Source organism: Dermacentor andersoni, chromosome 8 (assembly GCF_023375885.2).
Source record: "Dermacentor andersoni chromosome 8, qqDerAnde1_hic_scaffold, whole genome shotgun sequence".
NCBI lineage: Eukaryota > Metazoa > Arthropoda > Arachnida > Ixodida > Ixodidae > Dermacentor > Dermacentor andersoni.
This window is the reverse complement of record NC_092821.1, coordinates 132,806,792-132,825,225: the sequence shown is the minus strand read 5'-3', so window position 1 is coordinate 132,825,225 and position 18,434 is coordinate 132,806,792. Positions and strand designations below refer to the sequence as shown.

The 18,434-nt window shown below is 44.7% G+C and overlaps 1 protein-coding gene across 2 annotated transcripts in view; it reads left to right on the top strand.

Moving 5' to 3' along the window:
• LOC126525711 (uncharacterized) overlaps positions 1-17,902 on the top strand; it is a 225,544-nt gene extending 207,642 nt beyond the window's left edge. The window contains exons 1-5 of one of the 2 annotated variants that reach the window (XM_050173625.3): positions 59-372; positions 693-777; positions 3,842-3,960; positions 13,695-13,760; positions 16,348-17,902. In XM_050173625.3, coding sequence (XP_050029582.1) covers positions 309-372; positions 693-777; positions 3,842-3,960; positions 13,695-13,760; positions 16,348-16,400 — 387 coding nt within the window. In that variant the 5' untranslated portion in view covers positions 59-308 and the 3' untranslated portion in view covers positions 16,401-17,902. Of the gene's footprint in view, positions 1-58; positions 373-692; positions 778-3,841; positions 3,961-13,694; positions 13,761-16,347 lie in introns of those variants that run through there. The other variant, XM_055067805.1, reaches the window with a different exon arrangement.
• Positions 17,903-18,434: the final 532 nt, after the last annotated feature.

Below are 18,434 nucleotides of genomic sequence, written 5' to 3'. Positions count from 1 at the left end.
TAGGCCGCCACTTGGTCGATCGCAGCGCCAATGCGACCCATCGGCGGTGGCTTTTAGAAATGCCCGCCGACGCTGCCGCTGTTGCAACTGTTGTGCTTCTTTGACAGGAGAAAGAGAAAACCGTGGCAGTGGTCTGCTGAATGGGCGATACGCCACCGTAGGGCTTATTTACCGATAGACTACTGGTTGCCCGGCGAATTCATCAACGATCGCATAGTTCTGTTGAAGAATGACGAACAGTCATCGGGACGTCGTCCGTCGATCGCCGTGAGCAAGAAGCGCAAGCGAAGAAGTTATTCATTTTTAGCATGTTCGCCGTTTCGAAAGGTGTTCCCGCGAACAATGTCGCTCTGCTGAGGGGCCGCGCTTCGGGTAAGTCCTCTTCCCCGCCTTGCAGCAGGCGAGATCGTGAGGTGTTTTAACTCGGGAACGCGGACGATGTGGTCTTTCTCGCCTCCTCGTTGGCGAGCAAGTTTGCGAACGTGCTCGGTGCGAGGAATTTCGCGCTGGCTAAGGGGGGGAAACAAAAAAATAGAAAGGAAAAAATAAAGTGAGCTGCGATCTCGCCACCCGTGTTCTGCTGGGGAGGTATACGGGCGTTGAATGAACAGCAGGCGACGGTGTTTCATCTCGGGGCTTGGCCGTGTATTGCGACTCTCACGACGCCACGTTTGCGTTGCCGCCTTTTGCAGGCGTCTCTTCGTACAAGGCGGGAAACCAACAAGACCCGCAGCAGCAACAGCAGCGGACGAACTTTCAGCGGCCTGCGGAGATGAGGTGAGTTCTCGCGTTTGCTTGGTGCGGAGTGTGCGAGGGGCCGATCTCTTTATGTGTAGAATTGGAGGGGTTTTCCTCGGTCGTTGGCTCTACCCAGCGCGCGTGCGTGCGTTCATCGGTCGACGTGACACATCGCACGCCGTCTCGCGCGGTTCACGGGGTCAGGCCTAAAAGTCGCCGATCGCTTGTCACGCCTCCGGCTTGTCGGTGTCGCTTTTGTTGACGTACGCTCGCTCAGCGTGCGCCGGATGACGCAAAATCCCGAGCTGTAACCAAACGCGAGCCCCTTTGTGATAGCCGATCTCTCGCTTATGCGTTTACCGTACGGAGATTTGCTGCCGTCTGCATGGTTTCGCTATCTTCGCCAAAGCAGTCGGAAGATGTTTTGCATGTTCCCGCTCCATGCTGGAGTGTTGAAGATTATTATTTCGTATCAGTGAATTTGCGTATCAATTATTTGTCTTGCAACCGTAAATTTACGCTGAATGGTTCGCCCTGCAAGTCCAAAAAGTAGGTCGACTCCTCGGAGGGAAAACCCGTTCTGCTAGAACGTGATTCGCGCTGTTTACAGCTCCGTAACTGCTCGAAGTACGATCAACTGTGTAGTACCGGCCTTGGACCGCGAAGTATTTTGCGCTGCGAAATGAGGTCAGAGGTGTTTCCTGCCTTGTGTGACGACGAGAGATCAGAACGGTGCTTTAGTATCGGCGGTTGGTTACGTCTGGTTACGCCCAGTGACGTATGTCTTTGTGACGGTATCTGATGATACCATGCTAAGAGATGGTGTAGCACGTACTGTTATGTTTGACGTGTGGTTATGCCGAGTGCCCTACTGTGTTTTTGGTGTCTACTTTTCTAATTAGCTGCTCCGATATCTGCAGAAATCACTAGCTGTCATTCCATGTGAAGAGCGACGGTAAGAGTCGCTGCTACATGACTCCTTTTGCATGGAAGCGCCGTGTAAGTTTATTCAAATGCTTTTATGCAGCTAAACTGAGCGCAATGCTAAAAGATGCGCACTGGAGTAGGGCCAGCTTGATTCATACACTGGGTCACTAAGCGGCAGGAGTAAACACCACAATGAGGTGCAGTGCCGTATTTTTAGTCAATCACATTCGACAAACACTGAGTGGCTAACTCAGAAGCAAGAATAGCCAATGAGGCATTACACAGAACTGAAAGTATCCCCTAATGTGATTGGTTGGGGACATAATCCCTGTTCTGGTTGATTACAGCTTTTTACCAATTATACATATCCTATTGCAGAAGTTCACTATATATTTTTACATATTTTATTACCTGGTCTGTCACATGTAGGCTAGCAAGACTTTTCTCACTGCTAAATAATAGTATGTCACATGTGGAAGAAAACTGTAGGTATGCACCAAGTAATTTAATGTAAAATTATGTCTCATACTTTTGTGTAGCAAAATATGATGCAGTAATTAGACGGAAATACTACATGGAAAGCCTCACACGTAAGTACCTATTTACCACCAGATGGGTAGAATGGCACATTCCTGCTACCAGTGGCCACACTGCATCACTTGTGTTGGCTACCAAAACATAGTATGTCAGATGCTGGAGGCACAGACGTGTGCCTGCAGTTCAGCGTGACGTAACCATCTGTCCAAAAGTTGTAGTTGTAATTAGTTATTGTAGTTCCGCAAACTGTGACCGTTGCTGTGATTACACTCCGTGAGTAGCTGTCACAGCATTTCCTGCTGGGGTGTGAAAGGAAGTATGGTTGGTTGTTTACGAGAGCGTATGTTGAAATGAAGTCAAGGGTTCAACGGAAGCCCGTCTGGTCGGGATGAAACATGAAGCAATAAAATGACGGACACTGACCAAAAGAAGTACTAAAAAAGGATTACATCTAAAAGACGTTTTGGCTTCCATACGGAAGCCTTGTTCGTAATGGGATGAAGGAAAGTTCACAGAAGCTTATGTATTCTTCAGAACGTGAGAGCATATGTTAGTAGGTACAGCATATCAGAAGACTTAAGACATCTCTTCATAATTTACGTACTTATAGTGCATAGGTCATCCCTGGCATTTGGTTGGTGGGTTTTGACTTCCCGAAGCAACGCAGGGGCTCCGAGAGCGAACAGCTGTATATGAATTTTGACCCCCTGAGTTTCTTCCGCATGCACTCAAAGCAATGTGCACAAGCATTTTTGCATTCTGCTGCCATCAGAAGCTAGCCACGGAGGTCAGGAATTGGACCTGCAATGTTGGCTCAGAAGCCGACCATCACATCTACTGAGCCACCACAGCAAGTCGTAACTAACGTGCTATCACTCTGAGCTATGCAAAATTCTAAAAGCTAGCATTTGTGTGGGCCAGTCAGATGAGCAAGCACAGTGACGCACTGTAGCTGCATTGCGCACGGACTAGTTGTCTGTTGCTCGGGGCTGTGAATGTATGGCTCAGACACACCTTGCAGTGTGATATCTCATAGTGCACCAGTGAGCAAGCACTTCAGATAATAATGTTTGTGCACCATAAGCGCCGTTAAATGCATCTTTCTTGCCACATACAGATAGCTGAATTGTAACGACCTTTGTGCTCATGCAGGAACGCCCCCAGTTTTAGTTTTAGCTCGAGTAAGAACACAGGAGCACGTGTGATTGTTGACAAGGCTAGTCCTATGGCAGATGAAATACTAGCATTGTACATGAGAAGGTCCAATTTCTTGTCATTTATTCTAAACACTAAGCAGAAGTTTATTATTCCAGGGATGAAGCAGAAGTCCACCACGTTCATTGTCCTCACTGCTGCAAAACTGAAGTTGTGCCATAGTGCATATTTTTAACACAACACAGTTTAGCACGAGTCCCGGAGAAGTAATGTGAACCACTGCCTCCTCCACTTGCTGAAGCTTGTTGCGCCAATGCTGCTTTTATCACTGACTGCGCTTGTTTGGGTACAATGTTGAGTTGCATTTGTAAGCCACCCCTGAGGCCAGCTACACGGAAGTGTTAGGACTTGGATAACTCTATCGATGTCTCGTTTTTGTTTGGCCACTTGTGTCAGTGTTCTTTTTCGCTCCATCTCGCTGCAGTGCCTCACGGCCGCCCTACAGCCAAGCCAACGGGCGGCGGTCGCAGAGCGGTGTCAGGGGCGACGCACCCGACGTTGCCTCGCAGAACCACGAGCAAGTCGTCGGCTACCTGCAAACCAGTGAGCATCCTGTTTTTCTTTTTGATGAAGACATGATGCAGAAGGCATCCTAACAGGATACAGAAGGCAAATAGTAACGCCATATATTCCATACCTACCAACTCTCCTGCAACTTTGTTGGGGAGATTCCCAAATTCTGACCAACCATCCCGATTGTATGAGGAAAGTTGTTAATCTCCCGAAAAACTGCCCCAACCTGACCACAAACACACACAGTAAGAAAAAAAATTAAGAAGGAACTTAAAAAAGAAAAGGAAATTAAAAGGCTGCATCGTAATCGCCATTCCACGCTAAGTTGCTAGCCGACGGCACATTTTAATCCAAGCCATTTGTGGGTAGTTAGTGTAGGCCTAATACAGCTCGCTTCAGATCGAGACATCCATTGAGGAGTGCATGTGTGCAAAGGTCTAATGTCTGTTGCATAATGGCTGGGTCTTTTAAGTCAGCTTCGCCACGCTACAGCTGTGGTGTGTGGTTAAGCATATTGAGAGTAGAAAGAAGCCATTGCCACGGGAAATAGTATGTGTTCCTTATTTATGCACGCATGCAGGTGCCTTCTCTGATCACAGTAAGAGGGCCAGGACGTCTAGTAACTGTACTTGTAGCCCTTCAGAGCTGTTTTTGGCACTGTTGTGGCAATTCGAGCCTTTCTTTTGCTTACTTTGCTTGCCCCATGTATGTATGAAACAATAACGGGTATTAGTATGCATTCCTTGATTAACAATGCACACAACGCCATCTGCAGTCACAGTGCGAGCACCGAGACATCTATTGACTATACTGGCAGCTGTTCAGAGATATTTTTGACGTTGCTGTGGACCAGAACAGTAAAAGTTTCAGAGTCCCCATGTTGGCAGGTATGATGTTCTAAAATTTTGCTCCATTTGACTCGCCCTTTGAACTATGGAGTAACACTGCTACTCAACACAACACTTTTTTAACACTCCAAGAGGATTATGAAACTTGATTATGAAAAGTGTCTGTGTGAATTCACTAGCAATTCCTTGTTTCAGGAATTGCTGAAAAGCGTAACTAAGTACACTTTGCACAAATATGATAATTTTATATATCAATAATGTGAAATTAAAATATGCATATCTGAAGCTTATCTGAGATCTCCGCATGTCTCGGACAGTTTCCAGACATCATGAAAAGCGAAAACTTTACCATTCTTTTCTTCAAGGCCAGGTTGAATGCACGAAAGTTAACTGATCTTTTTCTCACGAACGTTGCAAGTTGCTCGTACGACAGAATGGTTTTTGATATACTGATCGCACTGCTAACCCTAAAATCCCACGTCACCCGGATGCGAGACTGCTGTGTGACTCGCTAGCATCGGAAGGGCTTGTTGTACATTTTTATTCAAAAGAAAGGTAGAAAACTAGCCTGCATGAATATGCCATCAGTGCAGTTTACTGTGAATTGTGTGTGAACATGCCCGGCCGCCTGTCCGTTACAATACCAACAATATGCCACTTCAACAGCTGGTCTTCAAACGTGGGCAACCAGCCAGACGGACTGTTGCATTTCGAAACCGACTTCCTGTTGGAACCAGTCTCGACCACCCTAAAGAGTACAGTCGAACCCACTCATAACAGTATTCAAGTGCCACGAAAATTTCATTGTTATAACCGGGTTGCATGGAAAAAATCTAAATAGGTGGTTGGCAGAGCTGTTGTGAGAAAACTATAATGGCGGGGAGGCCAGTGTCCCTCCCCACCACCTTCCTCCATGTGGCTGCTGATTGTGTTCACTATTTAACTGCTTCCTGGGCACTCCGATTAAGTGTGACAAGCTGCGGCTGTCGGTGTTAAATAATGGCACTGCTATAACTGCAAAGAGGAGTCACGAGTGGCAAGTGATATGCGAGCACCGCCGAGGCAGTGTTTTGGTGGCCCCAAAAAGGGCCTTTTAAAAAATGCAAGGAGGTTGCCGCAGCAGCCTGTCTGCTTGAGAAATACAGAAGAAGCTGAGGTGAGATCGCCACGTACGTCGCACTGCATTGCACAAGAAAACCCTATGTCCGTCAGCCTTCCCAACATCCTTCTCCAATGTATCCAGGTGCTCCACGTTGTGCAGCAGAAGGTTCCTCGCGAAAACGAAGCCCGGAAGGACTAAATCATTGGCCGGGCCTCCTGTGAAGACAACGTTGAGGCAGACTGCCCTACCGCATCATCGCTGCTGTCATCGGCGTTGCTATGCGATGCAAATACATTTGCGACGATCACCTCGTCAGTTAGAAGCACTTAGTTTCTAAATCTATAGCTGTGCGCTTTCTTTTCACCGGCAACGTCGTGCATTGACCCTTATTACTGGACAGGTCAGTCATCTTCCGTTTCGGCGGCGAGTCAAAAGAGGCTGAGAAACCATGTGGCCAGGAACGATTTCAACGTAACCAACAAAGACAAACACTGGCGATTACACAGTTTGCAGAACTACGCTGAATGAGGAGACAGCGAGCAAGATGTTGTGAGCAGCGCAGTTGGCGCGGTTCATTCGTGTTTCGGAGAGTGGCACAGCGTAGAGATATGGGCCCAGCCCATTCGTGTTCGTAGGGGCGGAAGTGCAACGGGAGAGAGGTGCACGGAGAAGGCTGGAAAATGAGCGCACAACGGCTGTTCGAGCAGCGGGCTATCGTGCAGCGGCTCGAATTTCTCGTTTTCTTTTTTTCTTTTTAAGGATTTTGCATTTCACTACCTTTCAGCTCGGACACTGAGCGGTCAGTCTTCATCACTATAAGTGATAATGCGACATTGGGACATTGTAGTATGCAGGTTATTTCACCATGCAAAACATACAAAAGTTCACGGCACAGTACCTTCTCATTGTTATAACCAATATGTTGTTAAAACCGGCATCGTTATAAGTGGGTCGGATGGTATGCGCGTCTCTTGCGGGGTCAGCGCCTTGCAGCCTGCTACATGTCCCTTCATTCTCAGCTCTTCCCCTCCAGTCACTGCATCACTGACTGATGGCACCACACATACGCTGTTAGTTTCTAAAGTCACTTTTAGCTTGCAGGACATGCGTGTTCCCAGACACGGGCAACCGTGCTATTTCGAATGAAATGTCCTCTGCGTGGGCCCACAAAGCATGCGGAGGTTATTCTGCTGCTGCCATGGTCTTCGGACAAAATGTGAATGTGGAGTTCTGTGGTTTTGTTGGATTCAAACTGTGATCTAAAGATCCGTTCAAGTGGAGGTTGGGGTCGGATTCATTTTGACTACTCGCATAATCCTAAAATGCCGCTTGCAGTAAGCCCTTGTCTACAAGAAGACAAACCCAGTGGCAGAGCCTCTCCAGTTGGGCATCCCATGCCCAACACCACTGGTTGAAAAGATCTGTCATCCACACTTTCTTGTGGAATGTGTATCGAATCGGGAGGCCTTTTGCATTCTTGAAGCAGAGTGGCAATCTGCTGGTGCCAAGAATGAATGGTTGCAGCTTGCACGAGCCATGCATATGGACAGCGATCAAAACCTGAGAGCACCCTGCTCGTTTGTACCCCATGGCATGTACTGCCTTTCAGATTCAATGTTTTGTTTGACAGCATTTGCCAAAACAGTGGCAAAAGCTTGTCACCATCAAATAGCTTTGAAGATGCAGTTTATATTAAGAGGAAGCTTTAGCTCGGGCCCAGCTCCGACACGGCCGATTCAAATACATGTAAAACGCAAAAACGCTTCTCTGAGATAACCCCTGGACCAATTTTAATGAAGTTTGTTGCATTTGAGAGAGAAAGCTAAATTCTAGTGACTGTTGGAAGCGGAATTTCAATTTAGGGCCTGAATTTTGGTAAACTAATTTTCAAAAATTCAGAAGTTCGAAAACAATAGAAGCACGATGTTTACAACATAATAGCTCTGCATCAACAAGAAATATCGCGGTTCTGTAAATGGCATCCATTAGATTTTTTAAAGCGGACATATTCGGTATATCAATTTATATCTTACGTGAATTCGTCGTTTACAAGGGTTGTGCAAAAGATGTATTTCCATATTACTAAATTCTTATATATTCATGTGCAACATATTAATTTTGTCCGCTTTAGATTTACTATCAGATGCAATTCACAGAATTGTTATATCATTTTTCCTTGCTGAGTTAGAGAGTTGTAATCTCAATAGCTTCATTTTCTGAAAATTTTCGATTTTTGCCAATTTTTAATAAAACATTGACAATCTAAATCAAAAATGGGAAACCAACAGTCACTAGATTTTGAGTTTTTCTTTTAAATGCAACAAGCCTCGTCAAATCTGGTGCAGTGGTTGCGGATAAAAATGAATTCTCCTTTTACATGTATTTAGATGGGATCATCCGAGCTAAAGCTTCCTCTTAATGATCATTATAAAATGCCGCACACACCCAGTGACCCAAGTTGGCATCAAAAACAGTTATTGATGAGCCGTGTATACCCGGTGACATAAGCTGTTCAGCGGCTGGTTTTGGACCTGGTTCCCACAGCACAGCAGCATGACACTACACATTTGTCTGTGCGCTACTCATTGACCCAACTTGCCGGTCAAAAGGTTAGGTGCGGACATAGATATAGCTAGGTAGATACATAGATACAATCAGACATACCGCAAACAGGGGCAAGTTCCCACAGAATGCTAATAGCATTACAGTCAAAATCTCGATATAGTGCATCATGTGGGACCGCCAAAAATTGTTCTCTGCTTTGAAAAGTCTAGTGAAAGCCCCAAATTAACCGTTCCGCCCATCCACCCATCAATTCATAAGTTGTCACCATTTGAGCTATCCATGAAAGCGCTGTTGGCTCTCAGCCTGAGCTGTTGCTATTTTCCATAGATTCCGTCGTCACGCACTACCGAAGCACCATACAATAAGTGATATGTGCAATGCAGACGCCTATAAAACTACTGACAAAAAGGAAGCTCCATGTCGCCTCCAAAGTGCAATGTTTCTTGTTTGTTTGTTTTTCACATTCCTTGCTGTGGACACCGCAATTGTCTCACTCGAGGTGGACACCTGAACTATTCCAAAGAGCAAGCGAGTGTAAACGACACCGTCCGGAAAGTACAAAGTGCGACCATGTGGTGTGCATCCTCACGAGTACGGAGGTTACATTTCTCCACGTGTGTAGCTGATACAGCCGCAGAAAGAAGCGAGAGAGAAAGAGGTGTGTGCAGAAATAAGGGCAAAAGGAGAGAGTCGTGCCTCTGTTGCTAGTTGACACTTGCCTGGGCGGAGCATGCGCCTTCGGAATAGATTTTTAAAAAGTTCTCTCCCGCATTCTTTCTTCTTCTTCTCCTCCTCTTTTTTTTTTCTTTTTTTTAACTCTCCTCTCGGGTTTGGACTCGTGCGGCACAATGTCCACTTTCTGCACCTTGTCGTCTGCTAGCCTACTGTTTCGGTAGCCGTGAAGGATACACGGCAGCCGAAGAGAATACCCAAATTTTGGAATATTAGCTCGTAGCACTGAGGTTGTTAACATGACACAGAAAAGAATAACAATCGTTATTCTGAAAAGTTCGGTGTTCTGAAGTTCGTAGTACTGAAATATTTTTACTCTGAAACCTTAAGTCAGCAGGGGATTTCTGAAAAGTTGGTTAATCTGAAAGGTTCGTTAATGTGATGGTTGTTGTCACGAGATTTCACTGTAATAGCCGTGAGAAAAGCTATGAATTACTGTTTGGACACAGATGAGGTGTACAGATGAAGGCGAGGAATTCGCGAACATTCGAAGCACCGTTCTGAGCAAGCTCAGACGTCTGGCTACTTCACCATGTCTCCTCCGGTGGGGTAGCGAACTGGATTGCGGTGGCATTAGGTGACCTTACGGCTGAGGCTGAAAATGTGAGCATTCTGAAAGCGCAACATCTTAAATGTGCTGTGAAGAAGTGAGGACAGTGCACTGTGGGAGCAAGGCAGTGACAAAGAAGGTAGCGATGTCAGTGAACGGACGAAGGGCAAGATTTGGGCACTACCTTTCTGCCATCAGGTGACATGTCGTTGCATATGTGAACAAATTTTGGTTGCAAGCTTTTGGGCATCTCTTCCAGAGCACTCATTCATTATTAAATCTAGTATATCTTCTGTATTGTTTTATGTGGTGCCAGTCATTCGTCCAACCAGATGGCTTTTGCATCAGTTGAAACTGCATGTGGGGCTTTCTTTCAGTTTAGCAAAACTGCACTAGTATCCTATGTATTGCGGCTACAGCTTAGACTGCTTATAACATAACGTCTTATAGTGCAAAATCAGCTTTTCTGACTCCCGTTTACCCTCCCATAGAACTCCACATAATACGCACCACACTTATAGTGCAGCCACATAGACAAATACCAGTTATAATGTGGCTTCTGCGGGAGAATCCCACAGCCAAGCGCTGTAGCAAGCTCGCTTCTCAACGAGGTGCGCCGCCAAGGGAAAGCGACAAATGTGTGGGGGAGGAGACGTGGAACGAACAGATGAACGAATCAAGAAGGTGACGGCAGCAGCCCAATGAGAGTGCGTGAGGATAGCCTAAGTGACGGAGAAACCTTTCCTTGGCTGCTGACCAGCACTGCGCGTTCCAAACTGAACCAGATATTGAACATGCAACCTTTACAGTTTACGCAGTGCTCTGCAATTAGTTTGGAGCTTTTAGGCTTTATATCCACATGCGAGCTTCTACCTTTCCTAGCTGTGCACCCACCTAGAAACTTGGTAAGCATTCACAGTACTTGCTGCGGCTGATCGCCCGAAATGTCAAACTCCATTTACATATGCTGCTGTCAGTTTAACCTGTGCGCGGGACGGCATTTGTAATCTGTAGAAAGCATGGTTCTGCAGCTTTGCGTGGATGGCCACAAAGGACCACGTACCCTTTGCTATTGCGGTTCCGTGCGCATTTAACTGAATTCAGTAGACTTCCATTAATTTGACTACAAATTAACTCGATTTTTCAGTTAGTTCATTCCTGCATGGGACAGCACCCACGTGCCCAAACGTTTGTTATTTTTGTCCTAAAATTAGCATTCGCCAAATAATTCGGACTTGACCAGTCTACATGCACACTTCTGACCGATATGGTGACCCCAATAACAACCCCTTTAGTGAAAGCATCTATCTGGCGAAGCTTGGGGGAATGGGATTCATTGAACACAGGCCCTCTCCCGCCAGAAACACCTATTTTTGGTTTGCCCTAGGAAGCTTTTCAAGGAATAATGGTAGCTCACAATGTCCGGTTACTATAGTTACCCAACTCTAATGGGCTCCTTTTGTTTTCCAGGGAAAGTGAGCCAGATATTGCCTGTGTTGTGCAATCGAATACGAACCGATTACGAATATGAACCAATGAAAGCCTTTGCTGCTCTTGTACGCTTTACCGCATAACATGGCTGTATTGCGGCGAAGCTGACTTAAGGAAGCCAGCCATCATTGAAAAAAAACAGGCTTTAGTTAGGAGCTTTAAGTAATCTTTGCCTTAGTTTTCCACTTTATACACATAGAAATTTGCCGTGCATTTCATTCGTAGGCGTGTTAAACTCGCAAATATTGCCAAATACATCGGCAGTGTGTTCGACATGCTTTGTTATAATTAGGAACAATCATGTGTCATTGCCCATGCTGAAATATTAGTGATGCCACTGTAGTGTATACCATTTTTTGCGTCTGTAACCAGCTTCCTTGTGTGTTCTTGAAACTTTTGTTTGTGCCTGTGGGCCTTCTCTTTCTAGACTGGCCTTCAAACTTTTGTTTTTGTTTCTGGGCAACATGGGCCTTTTGTAGTGTTTGTTTTTGTGTTTGTTAGTTTTGAAGATTCTTCTCACGTCATTGTTTCAAACTGCTGACCTTTGTTATTTTTGTATCTATGTTAAGTCTGCTAAACTTCTCTTTACCACCACGGTCAGCAAAGCTTTGGTGAGCTCGATATGAAAGCTTCGCTTTGAAAAATATTATGCAGATCCAATGCACATTTGGCATCTGTGAAGCAGAGCTTTTGTGAAGTGGTTAATGAAAGGCTCTAAACTTGTGTCATTCCTGCATCTTTGGTGTAAAAGAAAATGGCATGCGCGCATGCACATGTGTCCTTGCACAACCGTGCTACGCAATGTGACAACTCTTATATTGCCTTCTGGATCTTCACGTCTTATGTATTTTAAATGTACTGCCCGCTGCAACGGCTCCTCTGCTTGGAGACCTCATACACAGCATTACAGCAGCCACAGCTCAAGGCCAAAACATCAGGCTCTGCTGGGTACCAAGTCATGTCGGCATAAAAGGCAATGAAAGAGCGGATTTGTGCGCTGCTCAAGCTTATGGCAAGCAAATTAAGAATGTAAATATGCCCTATAGAGATTGCATGAACTTACTACATAGTAATGCAAGAGAAAAATGGCAGTCCACTTGGAACAACGAACTAAATAACAAGCTACAATTAATAAAACCAGTTCTAGGTGAATGGAAGTCATGCGTGCACCAGAAGCGTTTCAAGGAAGTCATTATCTGCCGTCTCCGTATAGGTCACACACACATTACACACAACTTTCTGCTGAAGAAAGAAGACAAACCAATTTGCACTTGCGGAGATGAACTTACAGTCAATCACATTTTAATTTCATGCTGTAAACTAGAAAAGCTACGGAAAAAGTGCTTTTCCCCGTTTTATAACCAATGCATCCCTTTTCACCCCGCACTGCTCTTGAGTGATAATGCAATTGTAGATATGTCTAGCGTTTTTAGATTTTTAACAGAAGCTGGTATTCTTAAAAATATGTAAATCATCCCGCAGTACTTCACCTCATACACCTCAGCCACTTCTCATTTCTGAGAAAAGGGCTGAGGACTTTATTTGATTGGTTAGGAGCCTCGAGATCCTTGCCCTGGCAAGGATGGCCGCTGAGGTTACCCGACCCCCTTTAAAAGTTTTTATCAGTACCCATTGTTACAATCTTTTTCTTACTCCATCATGAGGTAACTCTAACTATTTCAGCACACAACACCACCGACGACTATTTACATTTTTATAAAACTATACGGAAAATTTTCCTATACCTCGAGCTTGGCGCATAATGGCCTTAGTTGCCTATGTGCCATAAAACACCACACAACCACCACACAACCCAACCGCTTCTCAACACGATCATCTCGAAGAGGTAGTTGGCGTTGAAACGATAGAAGTATGCGTGCAATTGTGGCCTAATGGTTATAAAAGCAGGCATACAACGGTTAGATAGGTTTGCTTTATTAAGGGAATTGTGTTCTGGATGACGTATATTTGTTGCAATAAGTATATTTTGGTACCATTTATTTTGTCGCTGAATAATTTCGTCAAACTAGGCTAGCAACCTGCAGACAGACATATAAAGGCAGTAAATCTGGTTTCCTTACTGCAATGATGCAGGAGTGAAATGGGCAATCTTATAGCGTTTGGTTAACTGCTTCAATAGATGTCAAGATGTGCTGCAGATAGCTGGAACTAATCGCTACACAATATGTTGCCAGGTTGCACTAAAACCTTGTTATAATTTCTTTTGATAAAAACTTCTTTTCAGACCTCATTCCGCCTGTCCCTACATTATATTCACAGTTGTGTCGTATACGTGCAGATACGGCACATACTCCTGCCCATGTGTTATTGTTATGCACGCACAAATACAAGGTGAATGCTCCACCTCTCGGGAATTTGGTGTCCAGTGGCGCTTGTTTGCTAGGTCGCAAAAAGTGCTTGGCTTGTTTTCGCAAAGCTTGTAATCCTAAGACACTGTTGCCTCTGTTTCTTGCAGTGTGGAAGCGCACGTGCACCCAGTTGGAGCAGTCTCAACAAGCCACGGCAGCCTGTGATGGAAATTGTGAGCACTTCCTTAAATTCAATGTTGATGGTGGCGTCGGTGCTTACAGTATAGCATTCCCCAATTGCGTCTGTGCACAGCAACAAAAGCCACTGGAGAAAAAATGGCTTAGCGGCGCCTAGACATGGACAGGCCAGCCCACGGAATATGCACAACTAATTGTGGACAATAAGTTCCACACAGTTAAAGCCAGTACGCACAGTACAGACAAGAGTGCGCCAGTGTCTTAAGAGGATTAAACAGAGTTGCGCTGGGTAGGAGGAGCTTGCCGACTTATAGATTGGTAAATGTCCTGTGCAAGAAAAAGAAAGACCTCCAGCATATATTGCCATAGGTTCTATGAAGTGCATTGCGCAAGTATGTATCGTTGCAATTTCAAGTAAATCGCACATACCACGGTACTTGATGTTGCTCGAACTAGCACGTCGTATCGGAGGGAGATGCAGTATCGCCAAAACTTGTGTGGAAGGCAGCAAGGACAATTTGTCAAAATCTCAGCAGCCTGTTCCCGTCCGATGCACCCTTTTTTCAGCCATTATTTAAGCGCTGTCAATTAATTGATCTGCATACTGGTAAGTTAGCCTTCTGCAATGCCAATACTCCTACTTTGTGGAGAGGCTGGGTAAGCTAGAAAAGATTCAAAAAAGAAGAGCCACCTTAAAATTTGCAAACCAACTCAGCAAGAAGTGGTGAAGTTGATGCCTTCTGCTTAGGTTGAGAAAATCTTTGATTAGTTAAAATGGATTATGTTTGAGTCTGAAAGAGCCAAAGACCAAACTCAGCCACGTCCAAGTGCTTGACACTTAGTCACTATGACACAAATATGAATAAACATATAAATAAATCAGTGATGTAACACTGACCTACTGACACTTTGGTTTGGGCACAAGATTCACAAAGTAGGAGCTTGATTTTAATTTTTTCTTCTAATAATTAACCTAATACCATGAAACTAATAAAAATAGAGTTTTGAAATACAGTCAACTTCCATTGATTTGACTATCAAGGGGCCAATGAAACTTATCAAATTATCTGCCTGAACGAAATAATACCAAAACCATCACTTATTGGCATTGGCAGTATTTTCCCATTAATAGCACGCCCCCAAATAAAATGTGCTCTCGCTTTCTGTGTGTCCAAAGTAGAAAACTAACAGAAATGTTATTAAATATCCTAAACAAAATATAAACCCTAACTTTAACCTGTCTTTTTAACAAGAAATATGGGCAAGAGTCCAATGGTGGACAATTTCCTAAAGTCAGGTTCACCGTTATACAGCTGTGTTGCGCTCGATTGAAACACACAGGCAATTTTCCGCCCAGTTTACTTGGAAAGCAAAAAAAAAGGGGGTGTTAGAATGGGGCAAATACCATAATCAGACATTGTGCACTGCGATTATTACTAAATGGTCTTGGGGCAGGCCAAAAATAGGGATAATCGATGAAAGATGACGCACATTCAACGTATTCACTGTCTCCCAAGCTCTGCCAAGACATGCTGAAGGATTCGCTATTAGGGTCACAATAGGGGTCATCCTGGTCAACGTCCGGGAAAGGCCAATTTTAGGATTGTAACGAAAGTTTAGGTCCATTGAAATACATGGACAGTCGCCGGGACCATCGGTGGGGTAGAATGAAGAGGAGTGAAATTAATGTCAGTTTACTGTAATACTTGTTTGGCCTAATCTGATTAAATATTTCTATTTAGTTTTCATTACCTTTTACCATAACTGCACACTTACTAGAGGTTGTAGGCTATCTAGGTTGTGTGACATCACATGAACATCATTGAGCATGCCCAAGGCTCGTGTGCTATGCACTTTGGCTGTCGGTGCTTGACTGCTTTATTATGTGGCAGGGGGGCACAAGGAGGACAACTAGCCCTACTAACTAACAAAATTCAATCGGTAGTCTTTGTCATGCTTGTGCGTGCACCATGAGTCACGCATCTTCCATTTTCATCACCTTTTTGTGCTGGTTGATCTAGGTGCCACCTTGATCTGCCAGAGCGAGGCATTACAGCCTCATTGCATGATAATGTTTCCTGAAAACACCATTATGGAAGCTGAGGAGGTTAAATGAGGGGCCTGATTTTTATTAATCATATCATGAGAAGCCAAAAACAAGGACGCCAAGGAAAACATAGGGGAAATTACTTGTACTTACTCAATGAATTAAATAAATGATAAGTTAATGGCAATGAAAGTGGATGAAAAAACAACTTGCCGCAGGTGGGGAACGATCCCACATCTTCGCATCACACACATAATGCGAAGATGTGGGATCGTTCCCCCCTACTGCGAGGTATTTTTTCATCCACTTTCATTGCGATTAAATTATCATTTCTTTAATTTATTTAGTAAGTACAAGTAATTTCACCTGTTTTCCTTGGTGTCCTTGTTTGTTGGTTTCTCATGATATCGTTATGAAAGCTGTGGTTCCAGTGATCTTGTTTGACGTTTGAGTGGTAACCTCGTGTGCATTTTATTCTGCCATGTAAGCACAAACATGAGTTATGTGACAGATTGCTATAAGTGCTGTGTCACATGGTTGATGCACTGGTAATGTTCTTGTACACCTCCACACAGATCGCAGTGTCGTCTACTACCAGGAAAAAGAACCTGACGAGACACGCAGGTAGTTTGTCAAGTTGGAGAGACCGTGGGTTCGACACGCAGCACACATGGGCAGAAGACAACTTGCCAGCGCGTTGCTTGCCTCACCGAAATCAAGTCCTCGGAGAAAGCGCCACGCGCTTGCCCTTTGACACAAGTCTTCCGATTGTGTTTAGGCAGGCCACCTCGTTTGTGGGGAGTATCGACACTGTGTCGCGTCTGTGACCGTGGTTGGCTGCATTATGGAAGAAGACGAGCAACTGTAAATATTTGACAGCACTGCCGTAAAATGGCTGAATTCATGTAAGGACCACCCTCAAATTAGAATGGAAAGACGATGTTTTAGTGCTCAGTACAGTTTAATTGCATTGTGTGATCTAAGCACTGGGACATTTCTTTTAATTAGGCTTGTTTGTCTTTGTTTTATGTCCTGTTGACCAACTTGAGATGGCTATGTATACGTCTTGATGAAGAGCTCCATAGCGAGTTTTTATGAGTATTTTATTAATTTTTTTTTTTTAATTTAGGATTGTACTGACTTCCCGAGAATGTACCTAATTGTCGGCGCATTGCGGTAAGCAGGCTTTACTCTCCTGTTGGCTTCCGTTGAGTGCCGGCTCGAATTGTCTTTTATTTGTTCATTTATAGTGTCTGTACATAGTCTTGTTGGCTGCGAACTTTGAATTCACAGTTTTGTAGGGGATCTTGGTGGAATCATCACTGCTGTTGCAGTCGTGGATATAATACCAGTGCCCTCTGCAACGGAACACTTGAGTCACCGACCAAAGAATGTTGGAACATTTGATGCAACTGGCACAAAAGAGCTGCACCCTGGCGCAAACGAAGGAGTGCTGTTTTGCCACTATGCTGTCAATATTTGTGTATACTTGCATGGTGCTGTCTGCAGACGTGGCCGCAAGCGAATTCGTGAGGTGTGTTTGTTTTGTTGGCCCAACTCAGTTTACAGTTGTGCCCGCAGACAAAAAAAAAAGGCCCTGGTGTGCTTTCTGGAGTGCAGCAGGCAGCAGCAGTGCAGATCCGCATACGGCAACTGTTTGGTTCCGACACTGTTCCGTGCGCTAGCAATTTTTTGAGGAGAGCGCTGTATAAATTGTGTACAGTATTTATATTTTTATTGTTGCAACACAATCGACTCCCCCACTGTCTCAATCATTGCTCTGCAAGCTTGCATGACATGGTACCAGTGGGTGCATTTCCTGTGGCATCCTGAAGACTTGATTAGATGGATCGACGGTGTCCTGTACACAGACGTGGCAATGGCACAAGGCTTCTCTTCGGCTGCTGTTGCACAATGTTGGCTCGTGGTCATATGCATTGCTGTTGCAATTGCATGTCATGCAAAAATTGGGCAGTTTTTGTCGCCGAGTTACGTTTTCTTTTATAGACCTTTACTCGTGCGAGTGAAGCGCTGCGCTTTACTGATGTCTTCGCAACCTCAACGACACTTGCACTTGGTGCTGAAATCATGACGGTCATGAGTATAATAAAGACTCCTTCACATTTCGCTGCCAATGCCTGCATTTTCTTTTTTGCCTCTGTATTTGGCATCAAGTCCTTGCTGCCAGGATTACTGAGAACCACTTGGACACACACCTGCTTGATGTGCTCCACAAAAGGCCTGAGGGGTTGTTTCTTGACTGCACATTTTTGGCAAACAACCTCAGATTTCACATTTGAGACAGAGCCTGCCCCGTCATAGCTCGATGCCCTCTGTGCTGCTTCACTTTCTCTGTAGCAGCCACACATTGACCACTGTTTTCCTGCGTCAAGTTCCAAATGCTATATATTTTAAAATGTACCTTTTCTTACTGAAGTACTAAAGCGTCAAACAGGCGACACAAGAAGAAGAGACACGTCCGTGTCTCTTCTTGTGTCGTCTGTTTGGCGCTTTAGTACTTCAGTAACATGCACCAACTAGCCCTACAAAAAGTTCTGCTGGAGTACCTTTTCTTGTTTTCTCTTGGCACATACGTTAGCTATATCTCCTCATGCAATTAAATTAAGCCAGTAGGCACAAAAATATCGCTGCTGTGGGCAAA